This window comes from Opisthocomus hoazin, chromosome 10 (genome assembly GCF_030867145.1).
Source record: "Opisthocomus hoazin isolate bOpiHoa1 chromosome 10, bOpiHoa1.hap1, whole genome shotgun sequence".
In the NCBI taxonomy this organism is placed as follows: Eukaryota; Metazoa; Chordata; class Aves; order Opisthocomiformes; family Opisthocomidae; genus Opisthocomus; species Opisthocomus hoazin.
In genome coordinates this window covers 13,577,375-13,595,687 of record NC_134423.1, presented here as the reverse complement: position 1 = coordinate 13,595,687, position 18,313 = coordinate 13,577,375, and the positions used below count along the sequence as shown (strand labels likewise).

Genomic DNA, 18,313 nt, shown 5'->3' with positions numbered 1-18,313 from the left:
TTGTCTCTCCTCCCATATTTGAGAAAGTGATTACAGTGTTGAGTGCTCATTCAAAAGCTGCCTGGTGTGGAGTAAAAGAAAACAAATTCAGATTTCTATCAGTTCTTCTCGAAAAAGATCTGAACCTTTTCTTCAGACTTTCTTTCAAACAACCAGAAAGTTATCTGACTTGAGTTGTGGCTCAGAGCTTCACATCAGATGAAGATGTCCCTGCTCATTGCAGGGGGGTTGGACTAGATGCACTCTTGAGGTCCTTTCCAACCCAAACCATTCTACTATATGATTCTCCAAAACTTCATGTGGAAAATGGATCCAGAAGAGACGGCTGGACACAAGCAGTGGCTGCCTCAAACTTCACCTCCCTTTTGCTCCCCAATTACTTTCCAAGATGTTTATCACACAAGGAGCACAATGTCTGTGGGATCTCTCTGGGAAGATGAAGACAATTTTCTAGTAGAAAAGCAGCCTGAGCACATAAATCTCCCATGGAGGTAGATAATAGCTCCAAAAGCTAACATCACCAATGCAAAATAAGATCCAGCAAAACTAATTTAGTACACTTGATAACTTCTATTTGCCTTTATTTGCATTAAGGCTGGTTACTTAAGCCTGAAAACTGAATATAAAACTGCTCTTCGAGCGAAGACAGAATGTGCCTTCCTTACTCAATGCTCCATCTACGGAAATAATTTCCAGTATTAGTAAATGTACACAATTAAAACATTGCTGCTCTTCTAATGGGGAAAAAAAAGTCTCTCTTAAGGTCAACTGACACTAGATCATTTCTAATAGATTGCTTTTGTTAATAAGCCCACAAATGACCCTTTCCAGTCTTTTCCCCAGAAACACAAAAGTTTACCCCAATTTTTACACAATCCTCTACGATTTCTGCAGAGTGCCCGTGATATTTACAGCGCTTGCACAGGGCTCCACATCTGCTCGATCCATCAGGCAGCCTTGACATCGTGCTACAGCACAGCGCTTCAGCAAAGTTTAAACGAAGGCCGTGAAAAACCTGCCAAAAGCCTCACATAATCCACACGCTATGTCTATTCTTGAGAAAAAAAAAAAAAAGTGGAATCGGGATCTTACTGTAAATGAAACAATGATCTACAGAGTCTGGCCAAAATCCTATATTGCAGTTTGCTTTTTCAGCAAATGTTGGTCTGAATGTTTTAATAAACCAAAAACACATTGGACAGGGTTGTCGGTATCTAAGAAAACTCAAATCCATTGCAGATCATCATCTCCTCCCAGATTCCTTCAAAAAATCTGCATATTAGCTTCATTTTATAGCGACGCAAATCTCATTATACAGAGGAAGGACAGTTGTTCAGGTTTGCTGCATTAATTGCTGAAATTCCTCCACTTGTCCTTAGAGGCTCAGAGGCTCCAAAGTAAACCAGCTAAGCTCACAATAATTTGGGCCAGACTTTCCTTTGGAGCGGGAAAACTCCTTAGCTTTCCCCAGATTTGTCATTTCAGCCAGGCCGTTGGTTCCCCTCCTCCTTATGAAGGCCACCTCCCCATCGGTGCTGTGCAGGACCACCTCTGTATCCCCTCTTCTTGGCGGTCTCAGAGACGGCCAATTCAGCTCCTGCTTCTCACAGCCTTTCCACCAAGCCCAGCTGGATTTTTTTGCTTCTCTTTTCCACATTAAATCCCTGACTGAATAAGTCCAGCGAGTCATTTACAAAAAATCACCCAAACCAAAACACCCCCCAAAGTAAGTAAGTACCAGATCACAGCAGAGCTGGTTTCTTAGGTCATTTTGCCACGCTCAAGACCACTCTGCCAAGCACCCAGCAGCTGTAATGAAAAGCAACTATTTGTCAACAAATATTATTTTTATTCCCAGATGCTTTTTCAGTCTTAGCAAGTAATGCCAAGATCTAGAGAGGAGATTAATAACTTTTTCAAGCCAAATCATATTTTCACCAACAATGAGGTGAAAAGCAAAACTGTGTACTGTTCAATGACCACAAAAAATAAAAGTAATAAAAATAATTACCCAAATGAGACAAAATACAAAGTGTCAAATGTTTTAGCCAATATTTCTGATCCTGCCTGAGAAGAACTAACTACACTTACTTTGGAGAGTTGTAAATAGCTAACTAACAAATAAAGGGCAATGGATGTTCTTTGTAATGATGTTTACATCTGTTTGAACCCTCTAGTCCTTCCTTTTGGTCAAATCTGAACAAACTTTACAAGCTCTATTCAGGTCTGCAAAGAAACAGAAATTAAACATTTCAGAAAGTGAAATCAAGCCTCTTCTGAAAATGATATTATTGGCTTTATTTCAGCTGATCAGTTAGTGGGTCTCTCGGAAAGTTTACACTTCGATGCAACCAATGTCTCCAATTCCATGGATAAATGACCATAGAAACGCAACTTTAAGGACAAGCAACACCAGTTACCCAAACCTAGCAATGTATTTCACAAGATCATACCTGAGATCTGCACTGCCCTGATCTAATTAACAAGCATTTTATGCTGTATACAGTCATTTAGCTTGCAAAAGAATTACCAAGATGAACAGAAATCTATCACTTTGCTCAGCTACACCAGATTCTAGTGCTTTTTCGAAATGGTGAAATTATATACATGTATTTTTGTCCTCCACATATTGTTGACACTATCTGCAAGCGAGCATGGTATCCATGCTCTGTGCTGTACCAGACCATGGTACTAAGCCACCGTTGGATCTATATGGCTCAGCTGATGCATCATTTCACATGTACACATGCAAAAAATAACCTGATACCTTACATCATGCAGATGTTGCAGAAGAGTTTGTAGAAAAAAGCCAGAGCAAAGACCCAAAGCCTGGAACTTTTTCAGATCTCTAAGTTGCTCTCTTATTCAAAGCCTTTTTAAAAAACAATTACTTCTCAAATGACTTGGCGCTCTCGCTATGGCCATTTTTAACAGGGTAAGATCAACAACATTCTCCTCCAAATTCATATTTTCCTTCTGTTTATTTACGCAATCTCCAAGGCTAAGATGCAAAGAGCATCCAGCTGCTTATACCCATATTTTACAGAAGCTTTCCCCTCCCCAACTTCAAAGCATTAATGAAGTGCTATGAAAATGTGCAAGAGCCAGTTCCCGAGTTCTCTAGGCAGTGAGATAGCACAACTGTTATTTAAGGGAAGGAATGGGAAAAGCATCACGTGCACAAAAAATGACTAGTTGTCTTCTGGTGCTATCATAAAATTAGCAAGAATTAACCTTCCACACCATCCAGCAAGTACAAAGGGATAAAGATAATAGCTGTTTTGATCAACTACAAGTATAAGATATCAGTATCCTTTGGCGTTACAAGTGGTTTAGAGCATTTCAAGAAAAGTGAAGAGGCAAGGAGACCTTCTGGCCACCTATATCCATGTCAAGAGGTGTTGAGCCCAGCTCTTGAGCGCATAAGGCAGGCACAGGACAAGCTGGCTCACTGAAATGAGGACTTCTTCCATGAACAAGCAATGCCACAGCTTCATAACCCGCTTGGGCTAACAGAGCAGCTGTCCTAAGAACCTGCTTAATGCTCTTCACTGATTTACAGAATTGGATGTGGTCCTGAGCCGATCGGGCTGAGACCCTTCCCGAATGATACTGGCACAGCGGTGACTCACAGAGGACAAAGTGCTTTCAGTAAAGACAGCATCAACAGGTGCAAAACAGAACTAGGTAAATGCATGGATAGTAGGTCCATGAATAGGTACTAAAGGGATGAGATGCACCCTCCAGCTTCTGTAATACAAGCTTTGTGGATGCTGGCAGGGTAACAACAGACAGCAAAACACTGCGAGAGTGCTCAGCATCTCCTATAGCCACCGCCTGAACCAGAAGAGTGGGCTGATGGTCCTACATTTACTTTAGTTTCTTAAACAAATATTGCAACACATTTCAGGAGCATCAGGGAATTTTGGTGAGGGAGCTGATAGTTGGCTATTGAACAAGCTACTGTGTTGAACGGCAGGTTTGCTTTCCACCTAGAACTGGTTTGCAATCTTTCAAATTTCAATCACAGAAACACTATTTTCAGTCAATTAAACTTGAAACTGAAGAGTAGGGGGAAAAAATCCTACACTAAAAACCTCATTAAAAAAAAAAAAATCTTTGTAACTTTTCACTGTCAAACATTAACAGCCCATATGAACAGTAACAGAAGAGAATTCAGTCTTCAGTGAAAGTGGAAATTAATTCTATTATAAAACAGAGGTGGCTCGTTAGGTGTGAACGTTACAGGATGGAAAGTGAAGGCTTACCTCCAGCAGGTCTGACACAATTGGTAGTATTTCAGGGTTACAAATATCGATGGAGTCATCCCGGTAAGTCTTCTTTTTGTAACAGATGTTACCCAGGTGTAATATCGCTGACAACAGAGAGAAAATTCTAAAGAAAGCAGAGAGAATTCATTTTCACTTGGTTGTTCTTCCCTAAAGCTAATGAAAAAACAAACCACACCCCCAAACATCCAAGTGCCATCTTTGTATTTGACTCCTTCCCCTAATATTCAATCCAAAGCAGTTTATGTCCCAAATCTCCAAATGTTTCCTCAAAAATGACACTCAAATGAAGTATTCAATTTGTGTCATGTAAAAATATTTTCACTTAGTCAAGTACCAAACTTGCATTGGTACTGCTTTCTTAAAACTATTTAACACATCAAACCCGTGGTTATAAAATGGCACCCCATTTTACAAGAAAAAAAAAGAAATCCTTGAGTAATCCAGACACCCAGATTAAATATTTCTCATGCAATTGCCTAAATGAAGGGCAAGACTGGACTCAACCATGCAGGTGATCCTTCTTAGTCCCCTGGCACCTGTATTTATCACCTTCTCAAATCTAGTCCCAGGTAGGAAGCCTATACAAAAAAGCATAAATGCTTTTAATCTACAAGCATACCGAGACAGGGAAAAGATGTTACACTTCAAGAGAATTTATCCAGCCAATTTTTTTTTTTAATGTGGTAATTTTTTAAGTTATATCCTCAGTCCTCCAAAAAAATAGCTCTTTGAGACTATTGAGTCATGGCTGGCTTCAGCTATAAACTCTGTTTGTCCCTATTTCTGCACTCTCTGGGGAGGTAAAAATTAGTAACATCAAATTTGTTTCCCAGCCAGGCCCCCAAGCTGAGTTTGGACAACACACTTTCACCTCTCCATGCCAGTTCTTCCTTATCTCTAAAATAGGGATACTGACTCCTTATTGTGAATAACAGTAATGCAGTTATAAAGATTTCTCTTCTGTAACTGTTTCTACAAAGGTGAAACCCCATATTTTGCTATAAGCAATCTCTTACAAAAATATAGTAATATTTAAAATGTCCTTCCTTTTTATACTCAGCTGAAGGTAGTTACTTATTTGTGTTCTAGCTGTGCAACGCCAAGCAGAATAAATCTGCTCATATAGAGAAGAATCCACTATATTTTTTGACAAGCAAAATTCACTAGGAGAAATACAGGAACTTGTGCGCCAAGAAAAGCTATCGCACAGTAAATCAAAAGTGTGAATTTACTGTGATGTCCAACGCCGCTCAGTCCTGACACTTACCAATTGCTTTACTCTGTCAATTAAACTCCCTCACTGCACCGTTATGAGGCTTTAGAAAAACCTTGTCACTGAAACCTGATTCTTGAAAGATAAGGAAGCACGCTGACATATAACACATTTACACTAGAAGTATGTACACTTGGGTTTATCCACGTGTGCGGAATAGATAGAGAAAACGCAGTCCTAATTTCATAATTGATTTGTTACAATTTAGGAATAAAGGATGAGCTTATGAAAAAGATACTCAGGCTTGGTAAAAATTTCTTGTTGTAGCAGAAGGCAGGACAATGCCTCACAGTTAATGGCCTCTAACTGATGTCTCAGATACACGTTAAAAAGCAAAAAAAATGGTGCTTAAAAGAACAGGAGGTAATCCACCCATTTGCAAAAAAAAAAAAAAGTTATATGTTAGTATCTTAAACATCATTTACTCAAGGTGATGAATAGGGTTTCAAGTGCCATTAGTACAAAGCAGTAATTCTCTGTTCCCATATAAACCTCCAGGATTTCAGACAGAAAGCAACCACTTTCATTAAATGATTATTTGAACATTTTGACTCAAAAAAGCACAAGATTTTTCATTGTGTTCCAGCTACCAATGTGCTTTTCAGCAGTAGTTACGTCAAAACCATATTCACGTTGAGGTCATTTTTTAAATACACATTTTTCTACACCTGTTACTAACCTTAGGTAACATATCTTTCAAATTCATTCAAACCTGCTCAAGACTTCCCAGTCAATGATCAACACCAGAGGAATTATTTTGTGGTTTCAGCTGGAGACAACCCTCTTGTCAAGCGTGTAATTCCTTGCAGTCAGAGGAAAGCAGTATGGCAACTCAACTAAGTTGTCCAGCTTTTCAGCCAGTACTTCCAATGAATTAGTGAACAAAGGCCAGCTGGAAATGAGTCTACAGAGCCAGCAACTGCATGCAAAGGATTGAGTATGATGACTATTATCAGAATTTCTGATTAAATCAGGATCCAGATTCGTAACATGCAGAGTACGGCATGACTATTCATGAACAGTTGAAAAATACTTCCAGGTGCCAACGCTCCATCTGCATAAAAAGAATTGTTAACTACAGCAGTGATGGGCATATTTTGTTTGTATCTTTAAATTATGGTTTGGTTTAAGTTGGAAGGGACCTTCAAAGACCATCTAGTCCAATTCCCCTGCCATGGGCAGGGACATCTTTCACTCGATCAGGTTGCTCAAAGCCCCATCCAACTCAACCTTGAACACTTCCAGGGATCGGGCAGCCTCAACTTCTCTGGGCAACCTCCTTCTAGTCTCTCGCCATTTATTCCTTCTCACTAGCCTGATATGTTATGTAGAGCACAACAGTTACATTAGCTCAAGTTAGGTGAATTATCTCACCGATTATGGAGGTTATATTAGCTAATATAATCTGCAAGCTTTTAATATGGAGAATAAACTCACTGTCTGCGAGTCTTGGGAAGAAACCCCACCATCTCCATGGCCAGTTGTAATCGCTCAAAGTCATGCTTCAAGTCCTCCCCTTCCACGGAAAAGCAGTCCTGTTGGGTTCAAACAGAAAAATTAAACATTCATAGACATTAAGATCAGAACAGGTCCAGATGGCCAGTTCAACACTTCACAAATATCATTTGGTGATCTCCATGCCTTTTATCAGCAACTAGAACATTTCCAATCTGGCACTGGGAAGTGAGATATGCAGGAGGCCCCACTGACATTATGAGGAATAACTGTGGCTGGTTACCCTGACACCCAGCCCAGGGACAGAGGGATTCGCAGCACCATAGCAGATACAGCAAGAAATAGATCTGCAATACAATAAAAAGACCAGGATCAGCTCCAGTGGCAAGGCAGAACTTTTCTTCTTAAGTATTAGAAAGAGCATGCACAATTAAAAGTTTCAGATTGTCAAAATTTTTTTTTAGGTGTTCGGGTTTTTGTTTTGTGTGGTGTTTTTTCGTTGGTTTTTGGTTTTGTTTTGTTTTGGTTGGTTTTTTGTGTGGTTTTTTTTGTTTTTTTTAAATAAATCAAGCTGTTTAGGAGAATCTGCTTGTACAAAGACTTTACGGAAAAGCTAAGCAGGGTGGAAATTTAAAGGCAATAATTATTTATTGTACACACAAACATTTTTCTCTGTACTGCATTTTTATCCAGCATGGTGAGATGGTCTTTAAAGGACAACACATCTCCACCACAAATGCCTTGGTTTGAATAGCCTGGACCTCAGAGGGGACTGCGTTGGCATACGTTTTCCTTAATAACAATTCTGGCTAATTTTTCCAGCAGCTACATCCTTATTCCCAGGCTTAACCTCTAATACAAGAGGTGAGTCACACCATTCTAACAGTATGGCAAACATGCGTCAGTGTGGGACAATCAGGATGTGAATTAACAGCAAGATGAACTATGTTACACATTTACAGGCAGTTTGTTCCATATGAAGTCCTGGTCTGTTAGGGATTTCCTATAACTAAAGAGGAAGAATTCAATTTTAAAATAGAATTCACATAATTTCATATAAAATATCAGTGAATTAAATCCTGCATAGGAAAGGGAAAGCTTTAAATACATTGTTCACTAACTTTATTCTGACTACCAAGAAGTTTTCTAAAAATGTGAGCATTGAGAGAATTTGAAATCTGCTACATTTTATATTTCTTGGAGGCTAACAGGTCCAAAAAGTTTTTCTGATAATCCCCAACTTTACAATAGTCATTGATACTTTCAGGGAAATCCAATGACATTCTGGACCCAATTAATATTGTCCTGCACCAATATTTAGGGAACATAAATGCTCAAGTGAGTATATAAACTATTGATGCCAAGTTCCTTGTGCTTGGGCCCCCCATGGATTATCAATAATTCTCTTTCGCTTCATAGCCCATATTTAATAATTTTCCCATTGCTGCCTATAGAAATGCCCAACCTCTGATCAAAATTAGTTTATTGTGCATCACACAATATAGTGTTATCTTAAACCTCTGAATATTTTACTAACCCTTAAACAGAGACTTTCTACAAGTTAACCCAGGTATAGTAATTAAAAATTATAGCTGCAGTTGCAGTAACAATTTATTAAGTAGCTGTATCCACATAGTTTCTTTTGGTCATTTGTCTGTAAACCACCAAACACATGAGCAAGTGTGCACAAACTTTTGCACAAATAATTCTGAAAGTCTGCACTAAACAGGGTTACGTGAATTGCTACAGTGAACATTGCTGAGCAGGTACCACGTAGTCACAGGATGACGACTGTTACTTGAGAAGACACTCGTACTTACTTGCAGTACATAGAATACATCATAAACACAGAATATACAGAATGAAGTTATTTTATAGTATCAGCTTTGTGTCCTACAGCACCTATCCGCATTTAAAGCCTCACAACTGTACCAGTAATATGTTCTTCACCCCACTCTGTAGCATCATTACAGCGATAGCTACTGATTACTGGGGGAAATTCTTATTTAAGATATATATTTCAACATAGGAAACTACTCACACACAACTGCCCTATCCCCTCAACTAAAAGCTAGAGAACTTCAACTGGATAGGAAAATCAAAATTTTTTTATCAATGGTCCTCAGGGACAACAACTTCATACTGCACGGACAAAGTGAATTTAGAGATGTTGAACAGTAAAGCCATTTAAAACCATGCACAGCATTAATGAATGTATAGTTTTAAATTTAACGAGAAAATAACACGCTATTCTTAGGATATATTATCTAGAACTAAGAGACACTTCAACATTTTATTAACAGACAACTGAAAATTACCCTTTTTAAGAGATGTATAAGGTATTTGACCTTATATATTACCCAAAGGAATGCAACAAAGACATCTACACTATATAGCAGTAGGATCAACAGGCATCAGCAATGCAATTATTTGCGCCATAAAATATCAGCGTAAGAAGTTGTCCCTCCTAAACTCAAACCTTGGCCGACTGGCTTCTTCAGCCACCACGCATACGCTGAGGAGAACCTGAAGAAGTTTTCACACCCACTACAGTGGGACCTGGAGTCTGCAGGACAATAATATACCCACAAATTCTGCAACGAAGTATTTTTAAAAACTTTTTTAAAAGATACCAAGTGTCACTTTTAGTGGCACTCCACATTCCAGGAGACAATTTAATTTTGTGGCATCATTCATCCAAAACTAACTCACGAGCTGACAGCAAAACACCATAGACAACTCAGAAGTAGCACAATCTACACCAAAGGCAATTTAATTAATGATTTACATAACAATTGCCAAACTCATTATTCCATGTGGAAAGGCCTTTTGCAAATTATCTACTTAAAAGCAGATGCTCTCTGTAGCGTTTCAGCTCTGAACTGATTCCTAATGGACGATAATTATATATAAAAAAGTGAGTTTCCTTGATATTAGGGCAGACAAGCGTTACAAAGTCCATGCCCACAGACCAAACTTGTTGTTAATACTCCGCCGGGACAATTAGTTTCCCAGCAAAAGTGAGACCCCTGCTTACTATCATCACATTGAAGCAATCCATAGATTTCCATGGAAAGTTTAAAGAAGATATAATAAATAGGGTTTCTTTATAAACCAGACATCTACAGCGGGTTGAGCCCGTGGTTATGGGGAGAGGTCCAGGGTATGTTTAAGACTGAATCATCAGCTGAAGCAAAGATGTGATTTCCCACGAATATCACAGAGAATAATCCCAAGCAAAATAAAATACCAGATAAACAGCCAAAATGTCACAGCACATGGTTTTGCTGTAACATGGTAAGTCCCGAGCTCCTGAGCTGGCAGGGCATTATTGGGCCCTTCAGGAGAAGGTAGCAAATTTGGGGGTTCTTTTAATTTTAATTCCTCCACTAAATTGTCCTACCCCATTCCTTAGGCAATTAAGGTCTTTGCAACATAGTACCGTGTATCAAGGTATACAGAAAAGCATCTACTCTTTACCCCTTGCTCTTGTAGGACCTCTAAGGATGCTCATGTATTAAGGGTGCTAACACAATATTCAACATTTTCAAACCTTGGGGGGTTAGACTCCCCTTCCCTCCTCCCCTCCTAAGGATTCTGCAGCTGAAATCTTGCTGTTCAGATGCTTATTTAGCAGATCTTGCTGTTCAGATGCTTATTAGTGAAACCCAGCTCCTTCACAGATTACCACTTATTCTTCCAGACACATCAGATAGAGTTTGGCAGCCATTAAGCACACACCAAAATTAGCAGCAACAACATGCAGCTGATCTGAAGCATGCTTCCCCAGGCAAGACAAAACCAACAGAGACCACCATGGGACACACAGACATCCAAAGCACATCACCAGCTGAAGCCACTGCCTCCAACTTGGTTGCACCAGAGGTGCCAGGGAAAGGGGAGAAGCTTCACCATTCCCTTTTTTGGATCGATCCATTTGGAAAGGATGATCATGTCAGCAGAACTATTTTAGGAGAAGGAATTGTTTTTCCGTTCTGAATAATATCAGGATTCTATCTTCTCGCAGACGGTGGTGGGGATGGTTTTGGGTTTGTTTTCTTTTTCCCCTGGAAGCCGGAGAGCAGATACACTGCTACAACCATCACAAACAGACGCATCTCTCAGGGCTTTGAGAGACTGATTTGCTTTGAATTCAAAAAGGAATTTCAATTTTCACATTGCTGCTGTATCACAATTTCCATAAACCATCATGTATTATATCAAGAAGGAACAAAAAAACCCTTAGTTTGGTAAAACTTGATGGCCATATCCAACCATTGAAGAAGCTTTCCAGATGGAAGGAACCAAAAAAGGGCAAGGGGAAAAAAAAAAATCTATATTGTCATGAGCTAATACACAAGCAACACCACTGCAGGGCAGAGGAAGGGAGAGGGGAATTAATAGGTTAAACTTAATTTGACTTCATTGTCTGCTCAGATCTTGGTGCACCTAACAAATTTAAGTGAGCAGCAGCCCTGCACCAGCAACAGAGAAGATGTGGGTACTTGTACTGACCGGCTCAGAGTCATAGCAATAATCATCCCAGCTCTGTCTGAGGGGTTTCTTTGTCATCTGAAAGCAAGGCAGACCGGGTTAAGTAGTGTTCAGACCAAAAATAACTCCCCCTACCCACTCTTTAGCCAGGGCAGCAACATCCACTTTCCAAGTAAAATTATTGTTGCTATTCCTCATAGTCCTTCCTTACTCTTTTTTTTAAGGTAAGATTTATAATGCTTTTGCGTTCACGGTGCCGATTCCTGCTTACAGTGTTTTAAAGACAGTTAGGACCTCTCACACCATAAGATCAGTGGGTTTTAAGATCATTTCTTTTTCTCCGCAGTTGGAGAAACCTTTGGTTTTGCTAGAGCTGAAGAGCTATTGATGGAAAAAAATCACACTGAAGAGCAGATTTTTTTGTTTCTACTCTCAGCCTCCGCTCTAGACGCATGTAAGTGCTGCAGAAGTGTGATTCTCCAACCGATTAGAAAGCAACACTTGAAGGCTCTTTTGGAATTTGTATCTTCTTCCAATCAGACAGAGATAAGGTTGAGAGAAGTCAAAGCGTGTGTCAGTGACCAGCCCCAAGAGGGAGAGACACACAGCACCAGAGCTCCTGATGAACTTAAAATAAGGATCTTACCTTGTAAATCACTAATTCAAAAATGGATAAATGTGAACACCCAGCACAGAAAATATTCAGGAAGTTGCAGGGTATGCAATGGTAGGTATACCTGCCATTGGCATGAGATATGGAGAAGTCATCCAAACTCAGAGGATAGTTTAAGTAAATTTGCTTTAAAAAAAAATTTAATTTTTTTTTTCCAACCTGCTCCCTGCATTTACAGATCAATAAAATAACAGCACATTTTGGTAAAACATCTGAATAGATTATTTCTCATCTGCAATGCAAAATGCACATTTATTTTTCATAACACAACGTGAGCTGAGGAACCTAGGATAACGAAAATAATGCTTGACTCAAGGACTGAGTCAGTCGTTGACTTAAGGGGCCTGGTTCAATATTTTATAGCTTTTCAATTTTAATATTTAATTTTTAGTTAAACACTTAGGTTCCTTTCTGAGCTCGTTCTTTTTTCTTTCTAAAATGCAAGGATTTCTCTAGGACATATTTAAGAAGGTACTATAAACGCTCAAGGTATCATTTTCCCCTTTTACGTTTCCAAAGTTTCTTTCCCATTCCTCCAGTACCTCTTCTTCCTTTTTTTCTCCTTATTTTCCGTTTTTTCCTGTTTGCCTATAGGGCATGGAACAGCTGCTACTGCAGTGTCAGAAAGCCTTAATACGAACACGTCTAAAAGAGCCATTTTCCCATAGCAGTTAGTGTTAAATGGTCTCTCTAACACCAACCCTAATTATTAAAAACTTAAGAATTATTATAATAAACCCCCTTGAAATTCAGACTGTCACTATTGCCCATACACTGTGTTCAGGCAAGTCCAGAGTCTGCTTTCCTGATCCACTGGATGTACCTCAGCATCCTTCTCCAGCCTACTTGCCCACAGCATCCTAATTTAGATTCAGATAAACATTTTAATCTAAATTACGGCATTCCTACTAGTTCTACACATTACTTGCCATTGGATTTATAATTTTACTTTAAATATTAACGCCCTTAAACTGCTATTAAAAAAAAGGACTGTAACTGAAAGCAGTGTTTTCGATGAACATTAAACTACCGGATTGCCCAACAAAACGTGTGAATCTGACAAAGCATTCGCTACAAACGATCTTGGCACTTTCCCGCCACAGAACAGCAGCGCAGATGGTCGTGAAGATCACACCATGTTCTCCACCTAATGCCTGAGCCACAAAGACAGTGAGCAAAAAGCCTTCAGCTCTTCGTATGTTACTCATTTGTGCAAATTTCCTGATCCTGCTAAGAGTGGGTCGGAGTCATTAATATTACAATAGATTTTGGCTTTGATAGCCCACTTTAAAAAGATTTTTAAAGAGCCCCAGGTAATTGAAATGTATTCTGGAGTTAAATTATATTTCTAGAAAGACTAAAGGCTATTTGGGTTTCACTGTGCATACAAGTTTCTCTCCAGCTTATGAGTTAAATCACTCTTAACTGCTAATTATGTTTCATCTCCAAGAAAATTGCAGTTAGTTAAAATCAACATATACCCTCACTACTCTTCCACATATTCCTACTCTTTTTTTTTTTTTTTTTTTGAGCAACAAGAAGTAAAGTCCCTATTCACAAGCATCAGTGGACAACTGCATCTTCTTACCTGAAGTAAAGCAGGTTTTCCAAAGTCTGAGTTGACTTGGCCATTGGTAATACCTCACTCTTTGTTAATTCATACATTTTCAATGATTGCTGTGTTTTTATTCCTATTAAACTCACTATACCCTTAAATTCAAAGGATCATGCTAACAGCCAGCCACACAGCTACAGAATTAGGACTACCTCATGCAAGACATTATATCCTGAAGAGCTACTAGTATCACACACTTTCCCCTTTTCTCCTACTCAGCAGACAGATGTTAATGAGTAAATGACATTCACACAGATAACAGGTAAATTATTAATGTTTCACCCTTCGACAATTAAACCCACAATATATTGAACATATCCCAGGTAGGGGACAAAACGGAAAGCACCGATTTTTTTCTTTTTTCTCTTCATACTATCAGGTGTTCAGATTGCCAATGCAGAATTATTGCCAATGATGGAAGGCTGCCTACAGAGCATTAACACAACCCATTTTTACTACTCCACACATTGTTTATTAGCATTAAAGATCAGCGTAGAAAAGGCAAGACCATGTATTGTATTCCTGTATAGTATTCCCACCTGGTTGAGGTAATGATATTCCTCAGGCTGCTTCAGATGAAATGCTGATCTCTCTTCCTCGCTCGCTCCTGCCAGGAGGTAATAAAATACATGGTAGTTCCTGGTGACAAACAAAAAACGATGTTAGACTTCAAAACAAACAGCAGCATAAAGCAGAGAAGTACATGTAAACCTCATAACCTGATTTTCCAGCTTCCAAACTCAGACCTGAACACTGTTTAGAAACAGCCAGTACCCACTTTGCAGTGATGTGAAAGATTAAACCAAATAATGGAGAGCGAGATGCCTCTTTTCCATCCAAGGACATCCACTGCCCTAGAATATACTTAAAGAATTCCTAGCCGACATTGGCACGTTTTCCTCAGACACGTGTGCAATGCCTACATATTTCTTAGCATTAAAATAATATATTTCCTTGCAATGCAGAAATAATTATTTTTAAGACTTTATTAGCATTAAAAAGGTGATCCTTTTGCAGTTGCAGTTCAGTAAGACAGAATGGAAAAATCTTCAACTTTTACGGCTACTCAAATATTCAAAATACTTGAATACAACTAATACTAAAAACAGCCCAAGTGACACTCAACTGAGTTGCTTCAAGACAGCTCTAATGCGGATTAACACTAAGAGCTTAGCAGTATTTCTAAAATTAAAAAACTTTGCTTTTATATTGGATGTTTTCCAAGAACCACTAAGTTTAATCATCTTGCAGCACCCAAGAGTACATTTGTCACGGCTGTATATGCTATTTAACTTCAGGATCAGCCCATGAGCATTCCAGAAAACTTCTCGCACAACATCTATCTCAAAAGGAAAACACGGACAGAAGTGCCAAGACTTGAAAAACAACTACAAGCAGCAAATTTATTTAAAATCAGAGCAATAATTACTGAGACGTGTATGTAAATAACACTTTGCAGCTATGAAAAAACAACTTGCTTGTATTTGTTGCCTATGTAATCTTAGCTTTTTCTAGAGGCCCCTCTGATGGATTAATTTTGTGAAATAGAATTAAAATACCATCTTCCCCCCTCCCCAAAATTAAGATACTAAATAGCTCACAAGAAAACAAATAATACGTAATAATCCATATGACACGAATCATATAATGGAAAATATAAGTCAAGGACTCCAATACAATAATGCAGTTTATTTTCCCTGGGTAGCACATTCCTCCCTAAACAGCAAAGTAGGGTTAGGAGCGTGAAAATCCTGATTCCCTGTGCCAGCTCAAACAGGGGCTTAAGCTATCCGTGCCGCACTATCGGCACATACAGAAATCAAAACCAACCCTGTAAGTAAAACATAGGTACCTACCGTTCATTGTGCTCCTGATAGACTAGTCTGGATTTCTCCAGGAGGTACTTTTCAACATAAGCTCTGGAAGGAAAAAACAAAAGCATTATTCATTGGCCCAATATTTAACTTAAAGGACTGAAAAGTCCTGGTAAAGCTGTGTTCATAGTATGCACAAAAAAAAGTTTCAGCCTTGTTTCACTTAGTTATATAAATTTCTTCCTAGGCAGAACAAGCCCAATATTATGTTTGGCTTTTGAGGTTTTTTTGGTTTGATACAAAGCCAACACTAACTTGGATATGAAAAACACGATCTCAGATGCGTTAGCCTATGGGCAGGGTGTGCAGGGGGAAATTTTGACAGCAACAAAGAATCTCAGATACCTATTTAAGCCAAAGCCAGCAAAATAAAATTGCTTGCAGACCATGATTTGTGCACACAAGAAATACATCTGGGTGCAAAAGCTTGCAAGATCAGATTTAGCTTCAGAATCAGTCGCCAAATCACCGTTCCCTCTTCCAGAAGAGCCACTTCTCAACAAAACTCGGGTTATTAACTTGTGGCTATGGTCAAAAAATAAACAATTGCAGGAGTTCCTTACTGGAGTTTACATTTTATCCTAAGAGCTTCCATAATAAACATATTTAATTTACATATTAAATACTTTTTTCAAGCTTTTAGAGTTACAACAGGCTTCGACAGGTTTTTTTCTTCCAAACAATGCTAACCAGTAATGATAGTGATTTAGAAACTGGAGTTATAATTGGCAATTTTGATGATGTAGCTGTGCTTTTCCAGCTACAGACGCCCAGTGACGTGGCACCAACATTAGTAGCCATGTATGAATCAGGAAACCCAATGAACCTTGGGCATGGTAGGACAAGGAGGTGCCTCTACGCTTGCTTCTCCACCATGGTTTCCAGGTGGGGAAGACAGACCTACTTATTACTTGCACCTCAATAACTCTCCCCTCCTTTCACTAAAAATAAAGTCATTTGGATGTGCTGCAGAGGTTTTGTGACAACTCTTACAGCAGCTCTTAGGAGAGGCTACTGGAGATGGCACTTCCAACCCCCAATGTGATGATCTTGGTGGATAGGAGGAGCAAAGACAGACAGACAGCAAAGCAGTATTATTCCTCTGTATGATGTACACCAAAAAGGTTTATTCTGGTTTATTCCCTGTAAGGAAGCTGAGAACAGTCTATGGATATTCCTCGCTGACCCCATTTCTAACCTGAAACAAATTTTTCCTTTTCAAGCCACGCCACAAATTCACTGCCAGCTCGGTGAACAGAGGAGTGAGAAAGGTATCAGAGTGTCCCAGATCCCAGTCCCACCCCCGGGCAGCAGCTCCCCACGCTGCTGTGTGACAACCTGGATCATGTCCGCTGCCCTTGACATTTCAACCCTTCCCCTGTGATTTCCGCTCTCCTTATAGACAGCAGCCCCCCCCCAAAAAAAAAAATCACTTATGTAATAATTTAGTTAGGAAAGGTCTTCTAGAGGTCATCTGGTCTGAATCACTACTTAAATCAGGGCAAATTTTTTAAAAATTAATTTTTATTTTTTAAACTTTTTTGGTAGATGCAGCTTAAGTGTTGTTTTGGTAGAATACTCTGAGTACATGCCCCAAGAACGTATGTCCCCTCTTGTAATAGGATAGTGAAAAGGAAAACCAATTCAAATATAAAAAAGTAGGTGTCTCCAAATGTTTTCTTCTTGTTTACTGTTGTCAATTATGTCAGATCTACCTTTAAGAGTAAAGAAAAGGAGTTCTAAGAGCACGACTTTGTGCAAAATACTCATTTAAGCATGCTAGAGAGCCTGTACTTAGCATACCAGGTAACATAATCTGAAATCTGAGACTGAATTTCATATACAAATACCAACATGTAAAACACCCGAGCACAGCATGTTTGAAAGCGCCAACTCATGGTATTTGAGATACAGCCCCACGCCATTGCACAAATTTACCATTACACCAGTGCACTGTTGCTTTTAATTAAAATGTCTCCATCTGCCTCTTCTGCAATTTTATGGAGCATGTCAGATGTTGAGGCTTTTGATCATCTTGTGAGGACTGAACAGGTTGTGAAGACCTTCTTCCAGAACTCACTTATCATCGAACAGGACATAATAAATTCATAAAGCCTTATGGGAATGCATTTAACTGTAGCCATTGCTCATGCTCCATCAATTTTAAAGACACCTTCAAAGACTTCATTTCATGGGGCGGGGTTGGCTGCTCCTAAATCTCTTGGCTATTACATCTCTTAAGTTTAAATTCACTTCAAGTTTTGGGTCATTATATTCATAGGGTTTGTAAGCAAATATTCAACTGCTATTTTCAGCCTCTGAACAGAGCAAAATTCTGATTCAGGGCTTCAAATTACACTTACATTAACAAAGCAAGTAATATGCAGAATACAGGATAATTGACTCGAGTTGTGCTTAAAATCTATGCTAAGTTTTAAAAAAATAAAAATACTTGTGATCTATGATCTAAGACTACGGGAAAAAAATCTGGTCTTGCATGCCAGGAACAGCTGACAGGTTTTTTTAAATGTCTTTTTATTTTCACTGGGGCAGAAGGGCAAGCTTATAGCAAAGCACAGTCACATTACACCATGCAACCAAAGACCAAGAAAGTGCATTTTTTTTGAAGAAGAGAGA

The 18,313-nt window shown here is 39.0% G+C and overlaps 1 protein-coding gene across 8 annotated transcripts in view; it reads right to left on the bottom strand.

The window, feature by feature from the left end:
- MYO9A (myosin IXA) overlaps positions 1 to 18,313 on the bottom strand; it is a 192,851-nt gene that overhangs the window by 106,308 nt on the left and 68,230 nt on the right. For 6 of the 8 annotated variants that reach the window (XM_075432172.1, XM_075432164.1, XM_075432167.1 and 3 more), the window contains exons 4-8: positions 15,659 to 15,721; positions 14,342 to 14,441; positions 11,536 to 11,592; positions 7,003 to 7,100; positions 4,269 to 4,395 (exon numbers count right to left, since the gene is read on the bottom strand). In XM_075432172.1, the coding sequence (XP_075288287.1) occupies positions 4,269 to 4,395; positions 7,003 to 7,100; positions 11,536 to 11,592; positions 14,342 to 14,441; positions 15,659 to 15,721 (445 nt within the window). The remainder of the gene's footprint in view (positions 1 to 4,268; positions 4,396 to 7,002; positions 7,101 to 11,535; positions 11,593 to 14,341; positions 14,442 to 15,658; positions 15,722 to 18,313) is intronic. The other 2 variants (XM_075432168.1, XM_075432170.1) reach the window with 1 other exon arrangement.